This window comes from Anser brachyrhynchus (genome assembly GCF_964034855.1).
Source record: "Anser brachyrhynchus genome assembly, chromosome: 4".
Classification (NCBI taxonomy): domain Eukaryota; kingdom Metazoa; phylum Chordata; class Aves; order Anseriformes; family Anatidae; genus Anser; species Anser brachyrhynchus.
This window is the reverse complement of record NC_137698.1, coordinates 35,732,200-35,755,736: the sequence shown is the minus strand read 5'-3', so window position 1 is coordinate 35,755,736 and position 23,537 is coordinate 35,732,200. Positions and strand designations below refer to the sequence as shown.

The 23,537-nt window shown below is 37.1% G+C and overlaps 1 protein-coding gene across 1 annotated transcript in view; it reads right to left on the bottom strand.

The window, feature by feature from the left end:
• The window catches only part of TTC29 (tetratricopeptide repeat domain 29), a 208,528-nt gene that overhangs the window by 34,593 nt on the left and 150,398 nt on the right, over window positions 1–23,537 (bottom strand). The window contains 2 exon segments of the mRNA XM_080588633.1: window positions 16,167–16,398; window positions 21,125–21,248. Of these exon segments, the coding sequence (XP_080444759.1) occupies window positions 16,167–16,398; window positions 21,125–21,248 (356 nt within the window).

Below are 23,537 nucleotides of genomic sequence, written 5' to 3'. Positions count from 1 at the left end.
GCCCTAATTTGTTAACACCTTTTAAATTATTAATCTCCTTTATATTCAAGTAGTTATTGCATGTCATAACAATGTATCTATGCAGGGAAATTTAATAGTATTTTCTACATGTCAAGAAAAGGCTTGTTCTGCAAAATGCTATTAAAACTGATAATGAGCTAAATATTTGCCATAGCAAACACTGAAATTACTATATCAATCAACTTTGGGTTCTCTTATTCAATAAACAAAATTTAACCTATTAACTTTGCCTAATTTTAGGCAGCAAAATGCTTGTTTTCAGGCATATCTTGCCCTTGACTTCATATCTTTATCATCTGATAACTACATTTTCCTGGCCAATTAAGCCATTGCTTTGAATCAGATGTAGTAATATACGCATTCTATTCCGTCTTGAATGCAGCTGGGTTACCAGATCCCGAATGCGATTTTCACTGAGCAAATTCTGACATTTTAAAGCACACATATATCACAGTAAAATGATAAGCTATGTTCCTGAAGACTCCTTCCACATTAAAGAAAAAAAAAATAATAAAAAAAATCCACGGGTTTTGTAAGAAAGTCAAAAGGTAAAATAAAACCTTCTGTTGAACATCTCTGCCACTTCAAATTTCAGTACCTCCACAGCTTTGTCTATGTGGCAGGACGTTTGTGTCAGTATCTTAAGAAAATAACTCCAAAACTATACAAACTACATGCTAGCATCATTGCTGACAGGCACGTGAAGGAAAGCATCCTCGTTCGTGAGCATCTAAAGCATAAATCTGACTGCTGACTGAATACCTAAGGTCCGACTCAGTGAAAAAAGAAGCAGGTTTCATCTCTGAAGAGCACACAGGCTGAACTGGTTTACTGCACGAGATGAGCCTTGCCTCGGAAGCGTCTGCTGTTGTGTGATGCTCCGGCTCATGCCTCAGTGGCTATACTCACCGCTCCTTGCTTTTGTCACAGCAAATCGGCGAGTGAGCAAGCGGGAGCAAAGCGCACCCTCTAGAGGCCAAACGCAACTCCTGGCACGACTGCGAGCCACGGAGCCCCCTCGGCCCCCCACCCCGGGTTGTGGTTGGCTCTAGGTCACCCCTTGCACACAAAATGAACGGCGATAGTCGTGAGACAGGGATTAAAAATAACACTTTTACACTGGTGTCTGGATGTAAAATGCTAGAGAGTGTTCTTTTGCAAGTGCATCCTGCACAGCGTTGCTGTCCGTGTTAGCATGGAAGTGCAAAAAGAAAATGAAGAACAGAATTTTCTTACCCCTGATTGCAGTAAGGGCCACATCTTGCTCGTGCCAGTGTCCATTGTAAAGCTTATAATTTCCAAAAAAAAAAACCAAACAGCCAAAAACACCCTGTATCTTAAACTCATGTATTGTAGAGAAAACAAAGTGCAGTCAAAAGGCATGCTGACCCAGTTTTGAGGGAAAAAGATGTATAGTACAATAACCTGTAGTTCCTCTAACCCTTAACATCAAAGGATCACAATTAAAACATCGTTGATGGAAGCAAACTTTTCCCATTTTTTTCCAGGAAGCTGTAGAACACAGTACACAGTCCTTCAGTCTTTTAAGTAATGGTTGCTTCAGAAGCTCTCAAACCCTTGTTTTACCCACAGCGACATATTCTCAGGCACATAGGAAACCTCATTGTAAACCCAAGTAAAATGCAACACCTGCCTTAATATTCAGACTGCAATTTCAGTGTGCACAGAACTTCATAAAGTCAGGGAAACACATTTTCCCCTTAACTAAATGCAAATGTTTATGTTGGACATTAGCAGGTCCCACACATGCAACCTCAGAGACAAATACTTGAAAATGTTTTTGGCTAGAGACGCACCAAAGACTCAGCAACTACGAAAACTTGACCACAAAGCTCAAGTTCACAGAAATCAGTAATGGACAATATATCTCATTTCAAGTGTGACAATAGGCAACATTCATAGACAATTGTCTTCTTTTCATTAGGAACAACCCTCCCCTAAACACACGCATACACAGTGACATCTCAGAGAAAAAAAAAATCTCACAGAGGAAAAAAAAAAACAGTCTGCCTCTCTGCAGTGCTTGGAGGGCATATGAGGAGAGGAGCTGCATCCTTTTTCTCCATCCATCAGTCTGGAGCACTCGTAGCAGAGTGAAATGGCTGAGATTGGTAGAAGCAAACTCAACAGGCATCTTTCTCACGCGGAGTGAAAGATGCGTGGAAGACCAACTAACTGCCTGGCTGCAGCTGCTGCTGCAGGATCCTCTTTCTGTTCAACTATCACAAAGCATTTTTCCCAAAGCAGTGTCTCCTTGAGAGGACTGCTTGCTGGATGCAGTTTGAGTGGGTTTTATTGATGATCTATTTGAAAATTAATGTTTTTTGTACTCTATTGTCTTCATTATAACTTCTGCAGAGGACAAATAAAGCCTCAGACATTTTTCATGAAAGAACTGCATGCAAACAATAGCCTTGCCAGCTTCTAACTGGGGGAGAATTGCATCCTCCGTAGGATGCAATATTTTACTAAGGGAGGCAGCAATGGTTAAAACTTAGGATAGAAAGGAGAGGTGACTTTTAGAAAAGAATTTGACTTGAGAACCTGGAGCTAGGGAACCATTGTAGATGAGATCATTAGAAGGCAGCTTCAAGGCCATAAAACAAACAAACAAACAAATAAAAACTAAGTTGCAATAGCAGAAAAAATATGGATTGATGAGAAGGAAATGTAAGCACTTGATAGGGCTAAAACACGATCCATTTGGCTTGTAAATATATTTTGTTTTCTCTTTATAAAATGGGCAAAACAGGATTCAGAACAGCTTTATGAGTATCGAGAATCGTGAAGGCACACAGCAGTACCATAATTTTATTTAATTAAGGATGTGGATTTAATTACTGAACTCTGAATGTGGAGAAAATCAGAGTCTGGTTCCTGAAGTATCTACACAGTCTAGAATAGAAAAAAAAAAAAAAAAGACTTCAGATCTCACATCTGTGGCTCTAGATGAAACATCTGCAATCATAAATAAGAACTTCAAGCACTTCATTTTAGCTCAGTTGCATCTCTAGTAAGAGATGAAATACGAGTGGATTAACTCAACAAGATGAATTCAGAAATTTAGCTGCTTCTCTACTTCAGGAACTTACATAAAGGGAAGAACCCTGAATTATGTAAGAGACTTCGAATAACAAAGCCTCCCAGCACTTACCAAGACCATTTAAGAATAAGCAGCAACCCTTCCCTGTGCATTGGTAGATTTCTTGCTGGGGAAGCCCCTCATCTTCCTGCTCTTTTAGAATAGATACCAGCCTACTGATTACTGGGCTCAGGTGAGTGATATGGACTAATCCTACAGCGTAATATAACTGGAAAATACATAAAAAGAAAACAGGATCCTTGCCTCTACCTCCTTCCAACAGCCACGCTCATAACAATGCACTACATTCCTTCGTATCTAATCAAATACCTTGACTAAGTAACCCTAATAATCTTCTCAGAAATCACCATAACATTTTTTTTTTTTGAACTCCAGCACATCAGATAAATCCTTTCTTCAAGGTAACTGCAAAACTGGAAGGAATTAATTTAATGCCTTTGTTGGATAGAACAAACACTGAATTTGAATCATAGACACACATAATAATAACAATTCCCTTTAGACATACAGAAAAACTTTGTTTTTTTTTTTTCTTCTTCTTTTCTTACATGATTTTACTCTTTATAAAAGATTGTTCATGGATGCTGTGGAAAGCCCATCACCAGATATCTTTTCAGAACAGACAAGACAAACTTCTTTTGGAAGCGACATATAGTTGCTCTGCCTTGGGGCCGGAGTAGATGACTTCTTAAAGTCCCTTCCCATTACTATTTTTCTATGATCCTATGTTTATTGTTCTGGCTCATTAAATTCCACAATTCTGGAAAAGACTAGAAATGATGCTGCCAAGGTGATTTGGGTATCTTCAAATTAACCCCACAGGCTTTGGCACTGAGAAATGGAAAGACTGCCAACTGCTCTTTGCATTTTCCCTAGCCTGTTTCTGATCCTTCTAATTGGCATCCTGACAAAGTAAGACTGAACTTGTAAACCTCTGTGTTTAAATGAATCAAAGTCCCATAATTTACAAAAAAAAAAAAAATGTTAGAGCCAGATAATTTAATAAAGTTTATACCTATGTGGAAACTGAATGTGGCTTTGATTGTTCCATCCAAATATATCTCAAGTAACTAAAACCTCTGTCCCACCACCTTACAATATTCAACTCACAGATATTTGCGTCTTCACAAGTGGTTAGATTCCAGCTTTCTCCATCAGACTTTTTTTTTTTCCCCACTTTACAGACTCTGAGGACAAACCTTTTGCTAAGACTGTCATTAATATGTACCAAAAGAAACCCTGAGAGCATACTCAAAGAGGCGGGTGAAAGGTGTTTTACAATATATGGAAACAAATTAATTGAGTGGAAATTAATGTTAATTATACTAATAAGCATAAATGAAAATATCACATTACAACTGGAAACAGACAACAGAGTAGCAGCCTCTCTACTCAGCTTACACTTTAAAAGGCTGCAACGCATTTGCTTCTGTATCAGCCTTACCACCTATGCTCAGCTTAAACTACCGTTACTCATATATAAGTAAGCTGTAAGTCAGTGAGAGCCCCAAATAGCAGGCTAAGTTACTGCACACGCATAATGCCTACCTCAAAAGTTCAAGGTGTCAGCGAGTCAATAGCACATTACACAATTATGCATGTAAGAAGTACTTTAGCAAACAGCATCAGAAGAAATAGCATACTGCAAATGCCATAATATTATTATGCCAATGAATAGCACACGATCGCAGTCTCTCTCTGCAAATATCAGATGTCACTGTACACAATTTATCTGCAGCAACGAGATGGCTTCAAATTAGTACTGTAAGGCATCCAAGTTTTCCTGAATTGATGCTTTGCTCACTTAGGAATTGGAAGGGATGGAGAGGCGTCACCTGCAGTGTGAAGACCTCTTTCCAGCACTTCCAAAAGGCTTATACTGATGTCTTCTTTGCCCTAACCAAGGTGCGAGAGTAACAGACTCCTGCTGGTTTTATTCTGTGGTGACAAAACTGGCATGGAGAAGGAATTATACGGCAGTCTGCATAGTACTACTTTATACTGCAGATTGTACAGACTATTACCAACTCCAGATGGCTCAGGCAACATGGGACTTAATTTGAAAATAAATGTTGCAAGAATTTAAATGTAGAACTGATATGCAAGATCCTAATGACCTAAATGCAAGATCCTGGATCTGCCACAATGTACTACCGTGGACCTACTGTACTAGCCCAAACTGTACATTTTAAAATAAAATCATACTAGGACTTAAAATTATATAAAAAATACAGCCTTAGCATATGTAGCCTACAATAAAAAAAAATATTAAAAAAGCTGGAAATGCCGTTAAAAGCTTAGGGCCACCTTGAAACCTTCCAGAGGACAGTGAAGCCTGTGAGATGAATTGATACAGAGATGCATTATTGCATGTATGCAACGATGTGCATATATATATGCATATATTCTGTAGGTACCACCGAGGATCAGGGTTCAAAAAGCCCTGGAAAAATCTAAACATCTGGGTGTAAACAACCTAGACCTCTTACTCAAATAGGGGAAAATAATCTGGAAATAACGCTTATTCTCTCTTAAATGAAAGATTAAAATGGATTAATCACTGACTTCATCCATTTGCCAATTGTTGACAGCTGTCAATACAGGGATTTGATTGCTTTATCCAAGCATCACAAACACTGCATTAGTATCTTCAGAGAAAGATCGTGACTGTGAGAGCTGCAGTTTCACTGCCCCAACTCAATTACTGCATTCTTGAACTGCAATGTATTCATTTGTGGGCACTGGGGCAGCCAGTGGGAGGGTATTGATTGGAGTATAATGTCATGTGTAGCAGCGAGAGTAAGATGAAAAGTGTTTTCTGCTTAATGGGTTGGTATTAAGTAGGTGGGAATGGCTTCTAATTAGCCAACAATTGCTGTGTTTCTCAGTTTCCCTCCTTTCCCTCCTCCTGTCGGTCACCAGCTGCCAATCTCTCTCTCCTTTTCCCTTTTTGTGTGGAGTTCATTGCTCACTGCAGTGAAAGCCTTTGTTTAAAAAAGAGGGCTCCCAGGGTCTCATCTGCCAGGGTACAGCTTGCTGCCTGCGATGAGTAGCAACTGTCAGTTTATTTTATCTCAACCTTTTCATCATTCTGCTGAAACTGGTCGAGTGAAACCACCTGAGAGACCTGAGGATTCAGTACCTACAAGTCATTAGCCAGGACTGCTCAGTCTCTCCCCACACAGCAAGTCAACTGAACACTGCTTAAAATGTAGTCCACTTTAACCCCGTATTTTCCTATGGACGTATTAGATCTCTCTGTGCATCGTCCTGATTTTAGAGTTCACCATCATTCCTTAAAGATGCTACAACTACGACTAGCAAGCAATGTATTTTCTAGCGCTTCTCAACACAAATACTCAATGGATCACTCTTTAGAAATGCAAAACAGAATACCCTAAAATCCATTTATTAGAATACCTTTAATCTGAACCTCCCTCTTACCTGAACCTAGGTTACGTCCCCCAGCATGAATGCCATACTCAGCAACTCTCCCAATTATTTCAGCCCCTGCTTACCCAGAAGTTTTGATAGAGCATCTCAGATAAAAGGGAGGAATTCTGCTCTTAGTTACACTTGTGCAATCCCCAAAAATCAACAGGATCTTAAGGGCATAACAAAAACAATATTCAGCCCACAATTTTGGGTATATTTGCAGCATTTCCCTCTCTTTGTCATCAAGGTCCTCTCTCTTTGCACGTACATATAAATATATGCACATATATAAAATAAACATGCACATCCATCTTCCAAACAGCTAATATAATTGCAGTACAATCATTAAAAACATAGTAAAGTATTTTAGAAAAAATACGTTGTTTTAAACTAAAACCAAATAAAATTTATACAGATAAAATTTCAAAGTTGTTAGCCTAAACAATCTTGCTCTAGGGATCACTGATAACCTGTTGCAGTTATTACTAACAGTTTTAACACAGCAACAGAAGGAATGCTGTCCCTCATGTAAACAGTGAGCTCTTTCAAGGTATGAAAGAGATAAGAATGCAAAACCAGTTATCCTCCAATATTTCAGTTGATTTCCTAATGCTCAAAACATTCAATGTTTCATCTGAATTCCATTTGAGCTGCAGCATAACTGTATGTACTTGAACAAATACCAAATATGTATATAATTTTCTTTATTATTATTCACAAAACTAAGCTAAAGGTACCAGTGCAGGTAAGCTCACTTCTGGGGAATGACACATCTCAAGATGCTGTTCAGCAGACTGACATGCTCTGAAATCAAAGGGCTAGGCTCCACATCAACCCCAAGTGACGTTTTCCACTAGAAGAACTTGATAAGGAAAACAGGGGGCTGCAAATATTGCACCCAGGATAAAAAACCAGTGGATAGTCCAGAACTACCAACACTGTGCAGCAGGCATCCTTCTCCCCTCCTGGTTTTGACCAATTATAACACTGATTTTCCTTGACAGTAACTATTGGGGCACTATCAAGAGCTCCTATTCCTCAGACTCCTTGGGTGCACAACATGAGCAGAGCAAGGCTACTATATGGCATATTAATCCACCATTTTTCAAGTTCAGTTTTATATCAGCAATGGGTTGAATGCACATTATTATCACTTAGATGCCCAGATGAGATGCGTCTAAGCAGATCTCATCATGTTCATATGAGTTGTGAAGGCATATTTCATACTGCCTAGTAGTTACAAAAAAGACATGTTGGAGTATCACCTTTCATAGACATTATATTTAGCTATGAATAAATATAAGGTTTAGATGTGAGAGGTGCTGGTCACTTGCAGTTCCCCTTTAAAAAACTGTTGCAGAAGATTAATTCCCCACAGGAGCTGACACCAGCTATGTTGTGTTTGACTAACATCCAAAGCAACTACACTTCAAAAACATGCCAGATTTTTTAGGAAAATGAATTGTACCAGAACATTGTAGCAGCCATAGAAAAATATGAAAAAACACTGATTCAAAACAATTTTGAATTGGCCTCCCCTAATCAAATACTCTGTCTGATACTTATTAATGTCAGTATTACAGAATAAAAGCTAGATGGTCAAAATGATGTACTTAATTGACACTACAGAAAATGCTGTATAATTACTTGGCTCTGCAGCAAGACTTGTATGAACCCTTAAATGGGAGTATTCTGTATTACAGATAATATCAAATGCTTAACTGAGTGAGTAGAAACAAGTGGATGAGCCTGGGGGCACGGTCATCTACTTAAGCATGCATTTGGATCTTCAAGCTAATTAATCACCTAGTTGTATACTTAAACCTGGTCAAGCCATTTGCACAGGTGATTAAGATCTCTTTATAGGCTATTTTGATACTTCACAATTTTCTATTAACTAGTTTACCAAGGTGCTCAATACGAAGTGCGATTCTTTCCAGGGTATTCTCTGATTACCATGTAATAAAAACACAGATGAAGAACAGCACCAAAACTGTAAGTACTGACACACAACTCTTAAACAAACCTATTGATTGTACAAGCAGCACAAGAGAGATACCTAATAAGGTTCAGATTGAGATACTAGCTACTGAGTATAGAGGTAGCTGATGTTCCTTAAGCACTAACTGCAAACACACATAAAATTAGGGCTCAGAACGAAGGTATGGAGCTGGAAAGGGAGAATAATTTGCAATATAGAATAGAAGAATGGGAGAGAGAACAATAGAGAAATAGGGCACAGAACTGACAGGGAAGGAGGAGAGACAAAAGGAAAAGAACTGTTTCAGGAAAATCACAAAATATTCCTGATGATTACAGAAACAAAATAAAAAGAGGTGGATTTGTAGGCAAAAGAAATACGGTTTCATAAATACATTAATTGTGGAAGTATGACATTTCACTGTATTAAATAGGCTGGCTCTCTCTAAAAGTAAATCATTTAAATCCAGACTATCTTCAAGCCACAGTCTTAATGAAAAAAGCAATTTGTCACTCAAATATAAGAGGAACATAAAAGGATATTCCTAGGCAGGGGAAGCCATCTCAGAGAAGAAAAAAAAAAAAGATGCAGAAAAGAAAGCTGGTTTGGGAGTCCAAGAAGGAAGGTGTTTGATAGGCTGGCTGTGACTCCTGAGATGACCTAAGGGTTCTGTTACAGAAAATATGCACCGAGTACAGTTTCTTTGTCTTGGCTTTGATTTTCTGTGTCCAGAGATTGTTGGGGAGCTTTTGGTAAGGACGGGTTTGCAGCACAGAACTGTTTTCATGTTGGCCTGAGGCCAATGTTTCTCAGTTGGCACATTTGCAGATAGCATCAATAAAAGGTTTTTTTATCAAGTCTAAATGACAACAACCCTTCTCAATATTAAGCAACACCAACACCACCACCACATAAAAGTCTGCTGTTTGGTACTTTCTGAGGATCAATTTTCCCTTTTGAGAACAAGAGAATAAGGCCACCAGAGACATCTCTGTTCATGTATGCTGCAAAGGAATGGGGCCTGTGATGGCACATGTGGAGAAGCCCTAGGGCCACATCAAAGCGTGCCAACCTGTTATTCCTCCTTGGCCATGCAATCAGCTGGGAATTGCCAAAGCACAGCACCTGCCACCTGTTCTGCTTTATGACTCTTCTCTTTGTCAGTGCATTTCTTATGCTCTGGATTGCAGGCAAACCTAAAGCTGCCAGGTAGGTATCTCCAAATCAAGGATTCCTCCAGAAGTGCTCTAATGCGGCTAGGCAAGTGCTGCCATTTCTTTTGTACCATTTAAGTGTCCTACGGGTTCAGAGTAGAACTGAGCTCCTGCCCTGAGATTTTTCACTCTTTAAATTGTTAAGGAACTCCAATTTTGGTAGGAGTACTGACAGAGCAGTGCATGAAGCTAGTAGTTCAGTGCATAAAGCTACACTAAAGGTTCTGACAATATACCTTAGTTTGAACACCGCTTTCAGCATTTTTTTTCCACAAGAAAGAACAATTCACCTTGTTCAGGGAACCATTTTCTGCTGATCTAGAAAGCTTGCCTGAGAAAACACAGCTGGATGCCAGCAATGTTTAGCACAGAATGCCTCTAAAGCAAATGCATGGTGCAATTTAGATATTTCCATAGAAAGTATCAGATGGCAGAAAAATCCAGATGAGGAACCCAAATTCTGCTCTGGTTAAGATGTTCTTATGAAACTGTAGATGACAAGAACACTCATAATCACATTAGACAGAACAATAGTGAATTTTTTGAAGTTATAACACCACTCAGACATGCAAGAACTGTCAACTCTTAGCACAGACTATGAAGAAAGTTCTCTGAGTACTGAAATGTTCTGTGAAGGCCTCTTCTGAAATCCACAATATTGCCCATCCACAGATCTGGCCTAGTCCAATCCTGTGTGGAAATTACTAATTATTTAAGGCAGTATTTAGTACGAAATCACATGACAGAAATGGTAAAATGCATCCCTACAAAGCACAAAACCACAGAATGTAAGCATCCCCCTGTATATTTTCTCAGACAAACATCAACCATCAGCAGTAAACAGAACTATTGCACTAAGAAAAAATAACATAGATGTTTAAAATGTGTTTTCAGACCTCTTCAGCTCTTCTCTTCACATCTGGTGCTTTCTGTAGTCCAAGCAATAACCACCCTCACTTTCTAAAACTATTGAAGCGTATCACTAAGCTGACTTACTCAAATAAATGAAGAAATAAATTCACATAAGATACATGCACTACATAAGCTTATTTTCCAAAACACATCTTCCTAAGCTGTTCCATATCATCATCATCACCTACATTTAAGCATCCTGTTTAAGGTATTTCAAATAGTTAATACTATCTCTTTTGCAGACAGGTACGTAACAATATACTTGAGTATATTTTTTCATGTTCCGAATTATCATTCTGTAATTCAAAACATTGAAAGAAACTGCTCTTTAACATCTGTTGTTACTGAAATTTGTTCAGGTAGTTCTTCCTACCATTTTAACCAGCCACCTATCTTGATAATTACTTAAGGTATTTTGCGTTAATATCAAGGACAAAGCAGTAAAAAAAAAAAATGATTGAGATTTTTGAAGATTAAAAAGGGAGATATGCTAAAATTCAGCAACTGATGAGCGTCAGATGTGACTAAGAAGCAGTAGGAGTTTAGAAAATTGTAAGGAGAAAAAAATTGACAGAAGCATTTCTAAGATTTTTTGTTTTCCCCTATTTTCCCAAATGCATATATTTTGGCATTTCTAACCAGGGTTTTTCCAGAAGTGAGTAAACTATTCTATTTGATAAATTCCACAACAGTGTGCAGAAGCCATCCTCTGAATTCCAGCAGGGGACACTGATGTGTTTACGCTACTTCTGAAAAAAGCTTACTAAGAACTGAGCCTTTATGCCTCTGGCACAGGGACAGCTTTGGAGTCTGTACTTGGTCACGGGCTTCCTTTCCATGATTTAAAATCGTAGTTGTTATTTACCAAAGTGAACAAGTATAACTCTCTTCATTCGTGTTCGTTTGTATTTTCTGAGAAAACACCAAAATCTGTCCCTAAAATCCTTTCTATTTTTCATCATTTTTGGTCGTATTAACGATGTACCCTGAACAATTAAATAAACTCTCAATTTCTATAACTGTATTGACAAAAATCATAAGCACGTGGAACTCGAAGCAGAGCCCACTGAGGAACATATTTCCAGGCCCATGCAGAGCAAATAGAGAGGGTGAGAGGACAGAGGGAGCAGGCCACCAGGAGGCACGGCCACATTCACCATGTTCAAAATGAGCATCTGAAGCACTCCCATCTTCTGTGTGGCAGTGAATGGGGAAAGAATCATGATTTGGTCTGTTTAAAGTCAGTCTCGCTGCTTTGTCACTGACAGCGTGTATATTTAAATATTTTTACTCAAAAGGCTTGTTACATAACCCACTGATACGCTATCAAGTGGAAACATGTTAAGAGAGCATATTAAAACTGCAGGTTAATTCAGTCACCACATAAGTTTATATATTCACCTTCTGTACAAGCTAACTACAAAACAGAACTTACAAACAAATAAATGGGCCAAATAATATAACAAAAAATATAACAAAAATATATAAAATATATAAAAAATATAAAAAAATATATAACAAAATATAACAAAAAAATATAACAAAAATGCAAAGCACGTGCCCGGTTCTGGTAGTCCTACCTCAGTACAGTGATATGCCAGAATCCATGACAGAGCTTCAGATATGGAATATAAAGGGAAAGGAAGCTCTTAACACAAGCCTCTACTTTTCTACTGACATCAAGAACTATTTTAAGGATGTACATCTGTGTAAGGTATGAAGTTTTGTAGTTTTGATCAGTACGCCATACTCTCCTTCTCCCCCAAATGTTGTCATATCAACAAACCTGCTACCACCGATAAGCATTTACTGGACAGACAAAATATGATTTATAATAGACACTACTTTAGCAAATCAAAACCAATATTCACTAGGAAACAGGCATTTTGGGTACAGTGCCATAGCATAACAGCTATTAGAATACATTTGAGGTAACTAGCATCATTTATTAATGGGTGGAAGCCCAGATTTGCAATGTTAGAGGTATTTCTGGAATTAGCACACTTCACAAAGACGAGACAGTAAAAAAGTAGTTTATCACATTATGAAGCACACCGTTCTACTGTTAGACAATATTATCACAATGGCACATAAATTATGTGTTCATGGTAAGTTATAGTAGAGAAATGCTAATGGAATGTGTTTAGTGTAATCTTCGATCTGACACCTCCCTTCTAATTTTACCATTCTTTAGGGATAATCCTTTTATTAATGAATGATAAAATCACACACAAACTTCATCTAAAATTCATCTGGCAAGATCTTTTCTTCACCGTACTAATTTAGCTACATCTTTTGAAGAAAAATCACTATAGAGCATCTTAATGAGCTTTTAAGAATATGAATTGATGAGAATTTGATTTTTTATACAACAAAAAGGACCCACTCATATTGTGTAACGTACCATTCCTTACCTCTGTAAGAGGGAGATGGAGAAAGAATATTGAGGGACTACATATTTGGGAGTAAGGATAAAAACTCATTGCATTGCATTTTCCAAGCTATAGTTTTAGCTGGTGCATGCATTTTAAATCACATGGAAGGCTGCTCAGGTGTGGAATGATAGAAATAGTCCAGATCATACTGAAAAATGAAAGTGTTAATGGTACAAGATAATTCTATTGATCACAAGACTGCAACTTATGGTATAGGCAAGACAAACACTTATGCAGCATAAGTGCTATTAATAAAACAAACAAACAAAAACCAACAAACCAAAACACACACAAAACTCATAGTAAAACGTGTTAGGTTTGCAAAGTTGCAAAATTGTCCAGAGTCAATAAACGTAAATATAAACTGCGGTCAAAAGCACATAACATTTCTCAAGAAAACAACTGAAGACTTTTCAGTATGAGGAAAACAAAATATTTTAACTTGAACTCTGCTCTTAAAAATGTCTAGATGATTTCAGGCACCCCAGGTCTTTTGCTGAGGCAAAGCACTGCCAGATACAATAACCTGGACCAAGAGTTGCCAGACTCACAGAAACACAATTCTTGGGGAGCATTTCATTTAATTAATATCCAAAATTTGATCCAAAATTTTCCTGCCTTCAGATTTTTTAATTATTCTTCTCCCTTTTAGAAGACAAATCAGGAGATCATCTATTGAAAGACTTGTGAAATATTTTCTCCACAGAAAGTATTTCCTTTTTTAGGCTTTAAGGTGGAATCACGAGAATTTTTGCCTCCTGATATTGTTGATAACTATTTTTGTATACTTTTGACAAAACACAAGAAGATCAATAAAGTCTTATTTGTTCTTGCAGTGGCATCTCACTATGGCATAAATAACTCTCTTGTAAGTGAAGTCAGGTGACTCAGTCAAATACAGCAGATAGAAACACATTCTCCTGTGCATTTATCAACACTGTTTTCTGACAATCCCATCCCCTTTTCCATGACAACTTTAGTCAAAACATCCATTTTATTAATAAATGTTGAGGTAAATTGAGTAATTAATGGTTCTTCCTGCTTGGTTATTGAAATGATTGATTTAGAAAATAAGCCTTGGTTGAAAGACATAAGGTATCTGGCAGTACTTGAATTTAAATGTTATTGTTCCTCCACTAGACTCAGTATTTCTTTTGCTTAAGACTACAGAAACTACTCTTATTTTTTGTCACAGAAAAATTATCCACTCAGGACAGAAATGAAAACTTATTACCTTCCTTCTTCATTTCATTAAATTCCCCTGCGGATTAAGAACTACCATTGTATCTTGTCTTTAGCTGTTTTATCCTCAAAAAGACTGAGAAAAATCTAGCAGATTATCAATGTTGAGCTACTTGAAAGAGCTAGAAATACCATTCTATTATCACAGCAGGAATTTCCAAAGTGATGAGTTCATCACAGGATGCACAGACATTCTGCTGGAAGATATGATAAAGGCTGTACCTGAAACTCAGAGCTGGTAGATCTTAATATTGAATTGGTGCCAGGTCATGTTTTGCCAGACAAAGATATTAAAAATGTAGTGCCAGTACTAACTAGAGATTTGGCACACAAAACATGAAGAATGTTACAGATTGTGCTGACAGTGTGACACTATGTTTTCCTGGATGTAATCTGGGTATCATGAGAGTAAGCTTGGAGCACTAATGAGAAAAATGATATTGAACTGGAAGAGCTGCTAAATATGCAGTAGCCACAGGGTTCCTGGAGTTTACTGGAACTAAAATGAAAACTGTAATACCATAAGTAACAGAGGGTAAACTAGGCAGAAATGCTAAAGGAAGAGACTCTCAGCAGGCAAAACTTGTTTCTGCTACCATGCTTGCCAGGACATAAAGGGTTTTTCTAATCCTACTCTTTTTATCCCTGATGTCCTGTTAAAGAGGAGCAAGAAACTTGAGATTAAAGGAGCACATACCATTTCAGGATATAAATGAATATCACAACTGACTGGAGAAAGCAATGTGTAAAAGGTTGAATGGAAAACCTTGTTAGGTGCAAGAAGTAACGTACACGTTAAAGATACAAAGATCATCCTAACTATCTCTTCAGGGCTCCTGTTTTTTTGCTGCTACCATTGTTGATTTTTGTTGGCCTCATATTTACTGCACCTACAGCTTATGAACCTCACATGAAACAGGTAAAATTGCTTGACATTGGATTCTTTGGCCATCTCTGATAGCATTCTTGGCATGTTCATTACATTCTGCACTAATGGGCTAGAAACTTACTATGCCTTGCAGGAGACATGAGCCCAGTTACCTCTGCCAGCCAGCAAAGTCTGTTAGTTAGTAAGAATGCTGGATATCCACTTATTCAGGAGAAAAAAAATCATAAATATATATATAGTCATTCAAAAAGAAATGCATGAGAAAGAACTGCCCTGTTACCATCATGGGAATTCTAAATAATTTTTATCTCTTCAGCATGCCAAAAAGAAAGAAAAATTTTACCAATGCCAAGAGGTCTACTCCACACAAAATTTTCCTCCCTTCTGTAGTTAAAACTAGGAAATTGGAGAAATCAGAAGAGTTACTTCCCCGTTCCCCAGTGTTATTCACATATAAGGATGCCAAAAATAAAACACGATGCTCTTCTGAATTCATTGCCATGTCCACTACGTTAAGCAGAAATTACCTCTTACTTCAAAAAGAAAGAGAAATTGTTTCTGGATGGACTTGAAGAGCTGACTGCAAATTAAGATTTTTTTCTAAGTTTAAAATGATGAAACTTGACTGAACTAACATATCTGTTTGCCCAGAACTGTGATGTTTTAGAAAACAGTACTGAAAAGAAGTTGTCATCCCCAGAAACTATCTGTTTCTCCCTGATATATTGTATTTAAACCTATTTAATTCTGTCTTTAAAATAAGCACACAAAGGAGTAAATCTAACCTCCATTCAGTACAAGGGTAATCCAATAAGGTTAAACCCAGGAAATAATTTAATAAAACTCTACAAGAAAAATGACTTAACCATTGAGAACAATACAGCACTAATGTGTTTCATAACCAATGTCTTACCGACTGTGAGAGGGTCAGTGCACATGTCACTTCTGTTCTCCTTCCATGCCAGCAGGTACTTGAGGCTGACGGGATCTTCTGCTTCTATATAGCTGTTAAATGCCACCATCAGTTTATGAGTCTTCGCAATGCCACAGTAAGTCTTTGTTTCCTCCTCTAAGGGCAAATTATTTAAAATGCTTGCTGCCTCAAAAGCTTTAGTGAAATATTCAAAAGCTTTATTGTAGTTCCCCTAGTAAAGAAGAGGGAAGAAAAAAAAAGGAAAGAAATAAAAGAATTGTAAAAACTACTTGCAGTCACTTCTATTTACCTTGATGTTAAAACCTGCTCCCCTCACACCTGAGATGTCGCAGCTGAGAGGCCAGCCCACAGAATGACTCATGGCATGGTATTAACCAAATCACTCTCCCTTGGTGTTTCCTAACCTCTAAAATGCAAAAAACAATGCTCATACCTTTCTCAGGAACTAAATTGTTTTTAGTTGTCTGTGTAGTATTTTGATCATGCAAATCACTGTATCAATGCTAAGTATTAACACTGATTTCAGTCAGGCCTTTTAGCAATTGTCACCATTGTTTCATTAACAACCCTGTGGGAGGAAAGGTCCTAATTTACTACTGTGATACTAAATTTTAGAAAAGAAATCTTAAAAATGAAAAAAAATAAAAACAAAAAGAGGATAATGAAATGAAGCACTGAGAAGAACAGAAATCAAAACTTACAGATTTATGAGAAGAAAGGGTAATATGCCAAAAGATAGGGATATTCCTGATCAAACAAAAAGAGAAACACTAGAAGAAATTTGTCAACTGTTCCTAAATAGAAAACCCAAAGAGTTTATCTCTTCATCTGCAGCCTACAGAAATCCAGCATTCATGTGTCCAGTAATAAGGAGTATAAACTGCAGCAGATAATACATTGAAAGAGTTAAATATAAGAACTACTTTTTTTTTATTTTTTTTTAATGTGAGGTACAGAAAAAAAACTGAAAATCCCGATCAGGGAAGAATAAAGAAAACTAGAGAAAATCACGATAGGCTGAATGATACCACTGAAAAGCTAAAATATATCTTGGTATTACCTTTTGCATATTTCTTCTTTGCCGTGAAACTATGAGTTACCATAAGAGATAAAGGAGTCAAAAAAAGAGTTGCAAGCTTCTAATTCAGAAAGCAGCATAGCACCAGACCTACATAGTGCATATGCAAGAGATTTGGAGAAATCTAAGGACAAAGCGAACGAATTGCTAGGAAATAAATTACACCTCTCATTTAAACTAGGTAGTATAATCCAGGGTTGAAAGGTACTGCATTTTGAGTTGGTATTACATAAGGCAGCATGCAGTAACTTTCTGCTCTAGTATTAGTATTGTCTAAGGTTTAAGTATTATAGGGAAGGGATCAGATGACAATTTTGGCAATATACTCTAACAAGCTAAAAATAAAGGCTTTTGCAATGCTTTGGGGAATTTCAAAGGGACCTAATAACACTACCTGTGTGATTATGTGACAGCAAATGAAATTAATTCTTTAGAAAAAGATAGGTAACTTGTGCTGCCTGAGCTATTAATAACTTTTACTGGATTCTAACTAACTCAGGCTCAAGAAGAAGGCCTTGAAATAACATGGGCAGCTCTGCAGCGGCCGCCTCTAAATGCAAAAGAGATCTAAAATTTAGTAAGGTCAAACAAAATATTAGCACTCATCAAAAATACAGTGGAGAAAACTAGAATAGATATAAACTCTTTATATAAATACACAGTATATTAATAAAACTGGACAAAGTAAATACAGGCCAAACAACAAATATAAATGAGCAATAGATGTAAAATTGCTACCAGCTGTAACAGAGGAATAGGAATGAATCGAATATGATTGAAAAGTGGGAAAATTAAAAATAATTCCAGATAGCTCTCTCCCCTTAATAGATTACTTGTGGTGAGAATCACACCTTGTGGTTGATCACAAGCTTACAAAGAGGAAAGTTTAAGGCTCTTGTGGCCAAAAAAAAAAAAAAGTCAACAAACAAGACAAGGGGAAAATAAACATCTTGGGAGCATGTCATTATGTAACTGTTCATCCTTTACCTTATTCCAAAGGAATCAGTTCTGGCTATTGTCAGAGCTAGAAAAACTTCTATGGCTATTCAGACTAATTACAGCTGGCCCTCTCCATGGAAGATGCCTCCTAGCTCTCTAGTTTGTGAGGAATTCTGCTGCCCTGATGGCACAAACTCCTGACTGAAAAGTGTTTTCAGAGCTGTCTTATCCTTTAACCCTCAGCTTGATTCAGAAAGATTGAAATTCCCTTCTGCACAGCGTACGGAGGACAGGAACACAGACTCCACTTTGATACCTGTTGGTCTTGATACCACTATTGGGGATCAAAATTTGTATGACTGTTAAAGGGTGTCTGAAATTAAAAAAAAAAAAAAAAAAAAGAAAAGGATAAGAGAAATTCAGATTCTGTTTTAATACAGCAGGAGAGCAAAATCAGGCATATGAGGACTCAGCAATGAATAAAGAACAATAAGCAGTAGGATGATAAACAGAAAGGAGAAACATCTACCTACTGTACTCATGAAAACTATAATAGGTTCAGTGATACAATTAGTGAAAGGAATGCAGCAAATCAGACTAGGAAACTCGAGAAAAGTGAAATGTGAAATGACAGAGTGTCATACTAACTCCATCAGAGTTTATGCATATTAAGTAAGGAATCTGCTTAAACTTGGAGAAATCAGAGCTACTAATGCGTAATATAAAAACAGGCATTTAAAAAAATGAAACATACTGGTAAACAATCATGACTAAAAAGCAGGAACTTAGTGTACAGCATTAAGGAAAGACAATGATGGTGATGGAAAGGTGAGATGACAGAACTACAAAGAAATAGCAACAGCATGGACAAAGCAAGGTGAATTTGGTCAAAGCCACTTTGGGGAGGATAGTAAGTTATATCCCTGGTTTACTAAAGGTCCCTAAGGATAGATCTGGATATAAATAGAGATATCTGTAATTTGATGAGAAGGATAGCATGACAACAAATTGTATCACCAGGCGAAGTAACAGAGTGGAATAAAAATACCCTAATAATAGCTTAACTTAGATAATACTGGCTATGACAGCTGACACCAACCAGGCAGTGATCCACGAGAAGAAACGTTAATTAAGACTCAGTATCAGTAAACATTGCTGACCTTGCAGAAAAAAAAACATTCTAGAAAACTGAGAACTGTAAAACTTAAAGAGAAATCTTTTTGTCTATTTAAATTGTATATTTTACATAGGTTCCTAAGTCTAAGTCACTATATATTTTTTCCCTTCTACTCCCCTAACCCAGTTCAAGGCAGCAAATTCTGAACTGAGAAACACAATTTAGGGAACAACCCCAAAGAGGTTAACTATTAAAATATCACTTCTTGTATAAATGATTATTAGCAATGGTGTCAACAAGCAGTGAAATATAAAAGTAGTTAAACAGAATTTAGTTAATTGTTTTTCAAATTTGGGGTAGAATATTTAAGTACAGTGTCACACCGCCCTCTATTTCAAAGAAAGTTCCAGGTCCAATTTAAAGTTACTTTAGCAAGTTCTCAGAATTTCAAACTTAGTTTTCAATGGAAAATTCTGCATTTATGCTAAGAACTTAAGCAAACAGAAGGCTCCCAGCCTAATTTGGAGAATACAGGGTAAGACGTTTTTCTACTGCTTGTGCAACGGGCCAGTAACTTCAGTAGTGAGAGTTCCGCGTGAGAACAATCCTGAAAATAAAAAGACATTTGGGGGTAGTGTAAAAGCAAAGAGGCAAGTAGCCTGTCTGACATATTACACATAGAAAAGAAAACCTGTTAAAAATTGGGCAAAAGTTAGTACTTAAAAGCTAGACAATGTGAGATTTACAGTTGCTGCCTGTGTGCCTTCATACATACACACTGAAAACAGCATTTTGCCAGTAACATGAAAGGTCCAGTTCTGAAATGTCCAGCATGATTTAGAAAGGGTATTTCTTTCTTTTTTTTTTTTCATAGTGAAAGTGTTTCCTAATTTCAACATTGTCCAGCCTGCAGAGCAACTTCTATTTATTACTAATTTTATCTAAATAATTTCATGTAGTGCTTCAGCTCGAAAATAGGTGGTAATGGGTTCAACATCAATCTTTCACTTCTGCACCTGTATTTTTAACCCTTTTGATTACAAAAGCCAAGTGCAAGGTCTGTGTCTTCGGAGGCTGCGCTGCACTGAGTGAACAGGGAAGCTGCTACCCAGGCAGGCTGCCAACAGAAATGCTGCTTCTGCAGGGCCCACCCAAGAAAGACAATTCAGAGACTGGCATGTGGCTCAGAAAGATGCACCTCAAAAAACCTTAGGAACCACAATAAAGGGAATTTCTCAGTTGTCCCTAGCTTAGCATTGTCTGTCTCTGCTTGTTATCTGCATTAAATAAGCCAAATCAAAGCTGTCAAGCTAGATGGAGGTAAAAAGAACAGAAAGCCCTTTTACTACTGACACAGATCTTTGCCAAAATATTTGCTTCTGGCACCCATTTCATAAATTCATCTGAGAGAATGTATAGAGGAAATCAAGCTAAGATTAAAAACTCCATATTCATTTGCAGTAATAGTATAAATTCATTTAAAAAAAGGATCATTTTCAATGTATAATATACATTGAAATCATTGATCCATGATTTTCACAACACTGAAAGGTTCGTATGATCAGAACTTGGAATTTTCATTCACCCATTCAAGAATGATATCCCATGTATTAAACATGTTGTGAAATTTTCAACCTACCCAAAAACTTAAGGCACATTTTTAGTCAGATATTATTTTTTCCTTTGGTATCTCTTGTAAGATACAATACCTGGATCAAACTCTGCTGGTCACCTCATATGCAAAAGCAGATTTTTATGAGTTAAACTCAATTGTTTGACATCATTACTACAACCAGTACTTACTCTTTCATTGTAAATGTTCCCAAGCAATACACATGCATCCACCAGGCTTTGGCTTAGATGAGCATTCTCAGCAACCTTCATAAACTCTTCCAAGGACATAAGAGTTTCAGCCACTTTTCCTTGACTGAAGCAGAGGACAAGGAACAAAATTAATTATTCACTCAGATGGCTTCTCCAAAGGCTGCAGATCTATCCCCCTGTTCCAAATTAACTCTACTTTGTGATGGCTCATCTGCTTTATGGTGAAATTTGGATTGTAGTTCCAATGTGGGTGTCTAGACCCTGCCTGTACTGAAACCAGTGAGACTAATCCACGTGGAATATCTGAGGACAGAACTGGATCCTTTGAGAGAAACAGAAGTTTTCTTCAGAAAATTGTGCCATTTTTAAGGGCAAGAATGAAAATGTAGGTGATGATTTTACAGGGTTTTTGGAGTTTCCATTATTTTAATACTTTCTTCTACTGAGCAGGTGATAACTTTTTCAGTACAACTGGACCTCACATCCTGAAACTGGACCTCACATCCTGAGAAGATAAGGGTAGGAAGCAGGAGTGCTAGCTTGCCAGTAAGACTTTTTGTGCTCCTGTCATTCAGAGGTGACATTTCTTGCTCTAGAACCCTGGTGGTACAGCAGCAGCACCATACGGTGCTGTCTCTTAAGTCTGGGCTGACAGCCTTCTCTCATGTGTAATGCTGCACTTTGGCTGGGTGGATCAAAGGTTGCTGGAGTCACACAGGGCAACCTATAAACTGTGGACTGCAGGTGTCACCTCCAAATCCCAGAGAGATCAGAGCAACCCAAGGTCACAGCTGAATCCAAGTTGAAAATTGGCTAATGTACTTTGACAATAACATTTGCAGATTTCCTTTTTTTTTTTTTTTTTAATAAAGCCGTGCACACTAACAATATAAGATCTCTGCTGTATGGTTACAAGATATAAGATAGACATCTGGGTTTGCCTTGTAAGTAAGGCACTACGCTCTTTTTCCCTTTAAGGCTGAAGTGTTACTGCAGCTGACCTCAATATTAGCCATGAACTTGAGTCACTAATGGAAGAGTGCAGCATGCTAAATGTCAAGCCACCAAGCCAGACAGAAAATACAGTCTCTTAATTAAGAAAGTCACAGAAACAAAAGTTTCTGCAAGTGATAAAGAACTGTGATTTATTTTCTATTTTAAAACACCTTCAGGTTATATTCTTGCAGCAAATGACTGTCTGGGTTTTATTTATATTTTGGTTTTTATTATAAACTATGTTAATGATATGTGTTTTCAAAATCTGGCAGAAGTCTGCAATTCCCTGTCTTATGAAACAGTAATTATAATATGATAGAGCCTTCAACTGCACAGGAAACACAGTAAAGCTTCACTGCAAATTTACAATATTGTAGTGATTATGTGACTGAAGTGAGCTAGATTGCTACAAAAGGATGCTAAAACACTGGAAACTAACATGTTTGAAGTACTCATGAATATGCTACTATAAAGCTTAGCTGTCAACCAGCAGAGCTGGATTTAATAAAATTTCCTAACTTATGTATTTAATATGAAAATATTAAACATACTTTACTGTAAACATTTGCCAAATGTCAAAAAAAATCTAAATTTTAAAATTAGAAACATATTTTTTTCAAATCTATCTTTTTTTTCCTAAGAAGAGAAAATCAAATGTATCCCCACAGAAATCCAGCATATGATTTATATAAGTTAAAGGACAAGGTTAAAGTGTTAGACAAATATTAATTCCAGTTTTTCTAGTTTTCTATATGCAGTGCACAGGTGCAACTTGAAGAGCATATTATATGGTATAATCATTAAATCCATTCAACCAGACCTTTGAGAGTTAAAAACATATATTCTGAGGAAAAGGACTCCTCGGTCCAAGGAATGAGAATGAAACAGTGCAGAATATTTGTGTATCAAGGTGATTCCAGTTTCCAATTGGGAAAACAGGACTGTTAACACCCACATCCCCTGACAACTGTCCAATTATGTATATCACACTTGGCCTACTGTTTGCAGTAGAAGTAATCAATAAAGGATGTGGTTGAGTGAACATAGATTTTGGTTGAACCAATGCATGAAAACTTAATCATTTACTCAGAGTGGAGAAATCAAATAGAGCAGGGATGAAACAGCCACTGAGGGGTTTGTTGATTGTGCCACCAAGTTTGTGGGCTAGAGGCTGAAAGTAATAAAGCAAATGGAATCAGTGACAGGAGAAAATGTAAAAACGTTTTCTTAATTTCATGAATTAATAGAAATGTTTTCATGTATTCTTGGTCATTTTTTATATTTCACATAAAAGCGTATGTTCCATGTGTAGAAAATATAAAAATTGCTAGGGCATATAATGTCTTTCAGGCAAACAGAAATCAATTTGATACGTATCAGAAAGATGTTTCTCAAA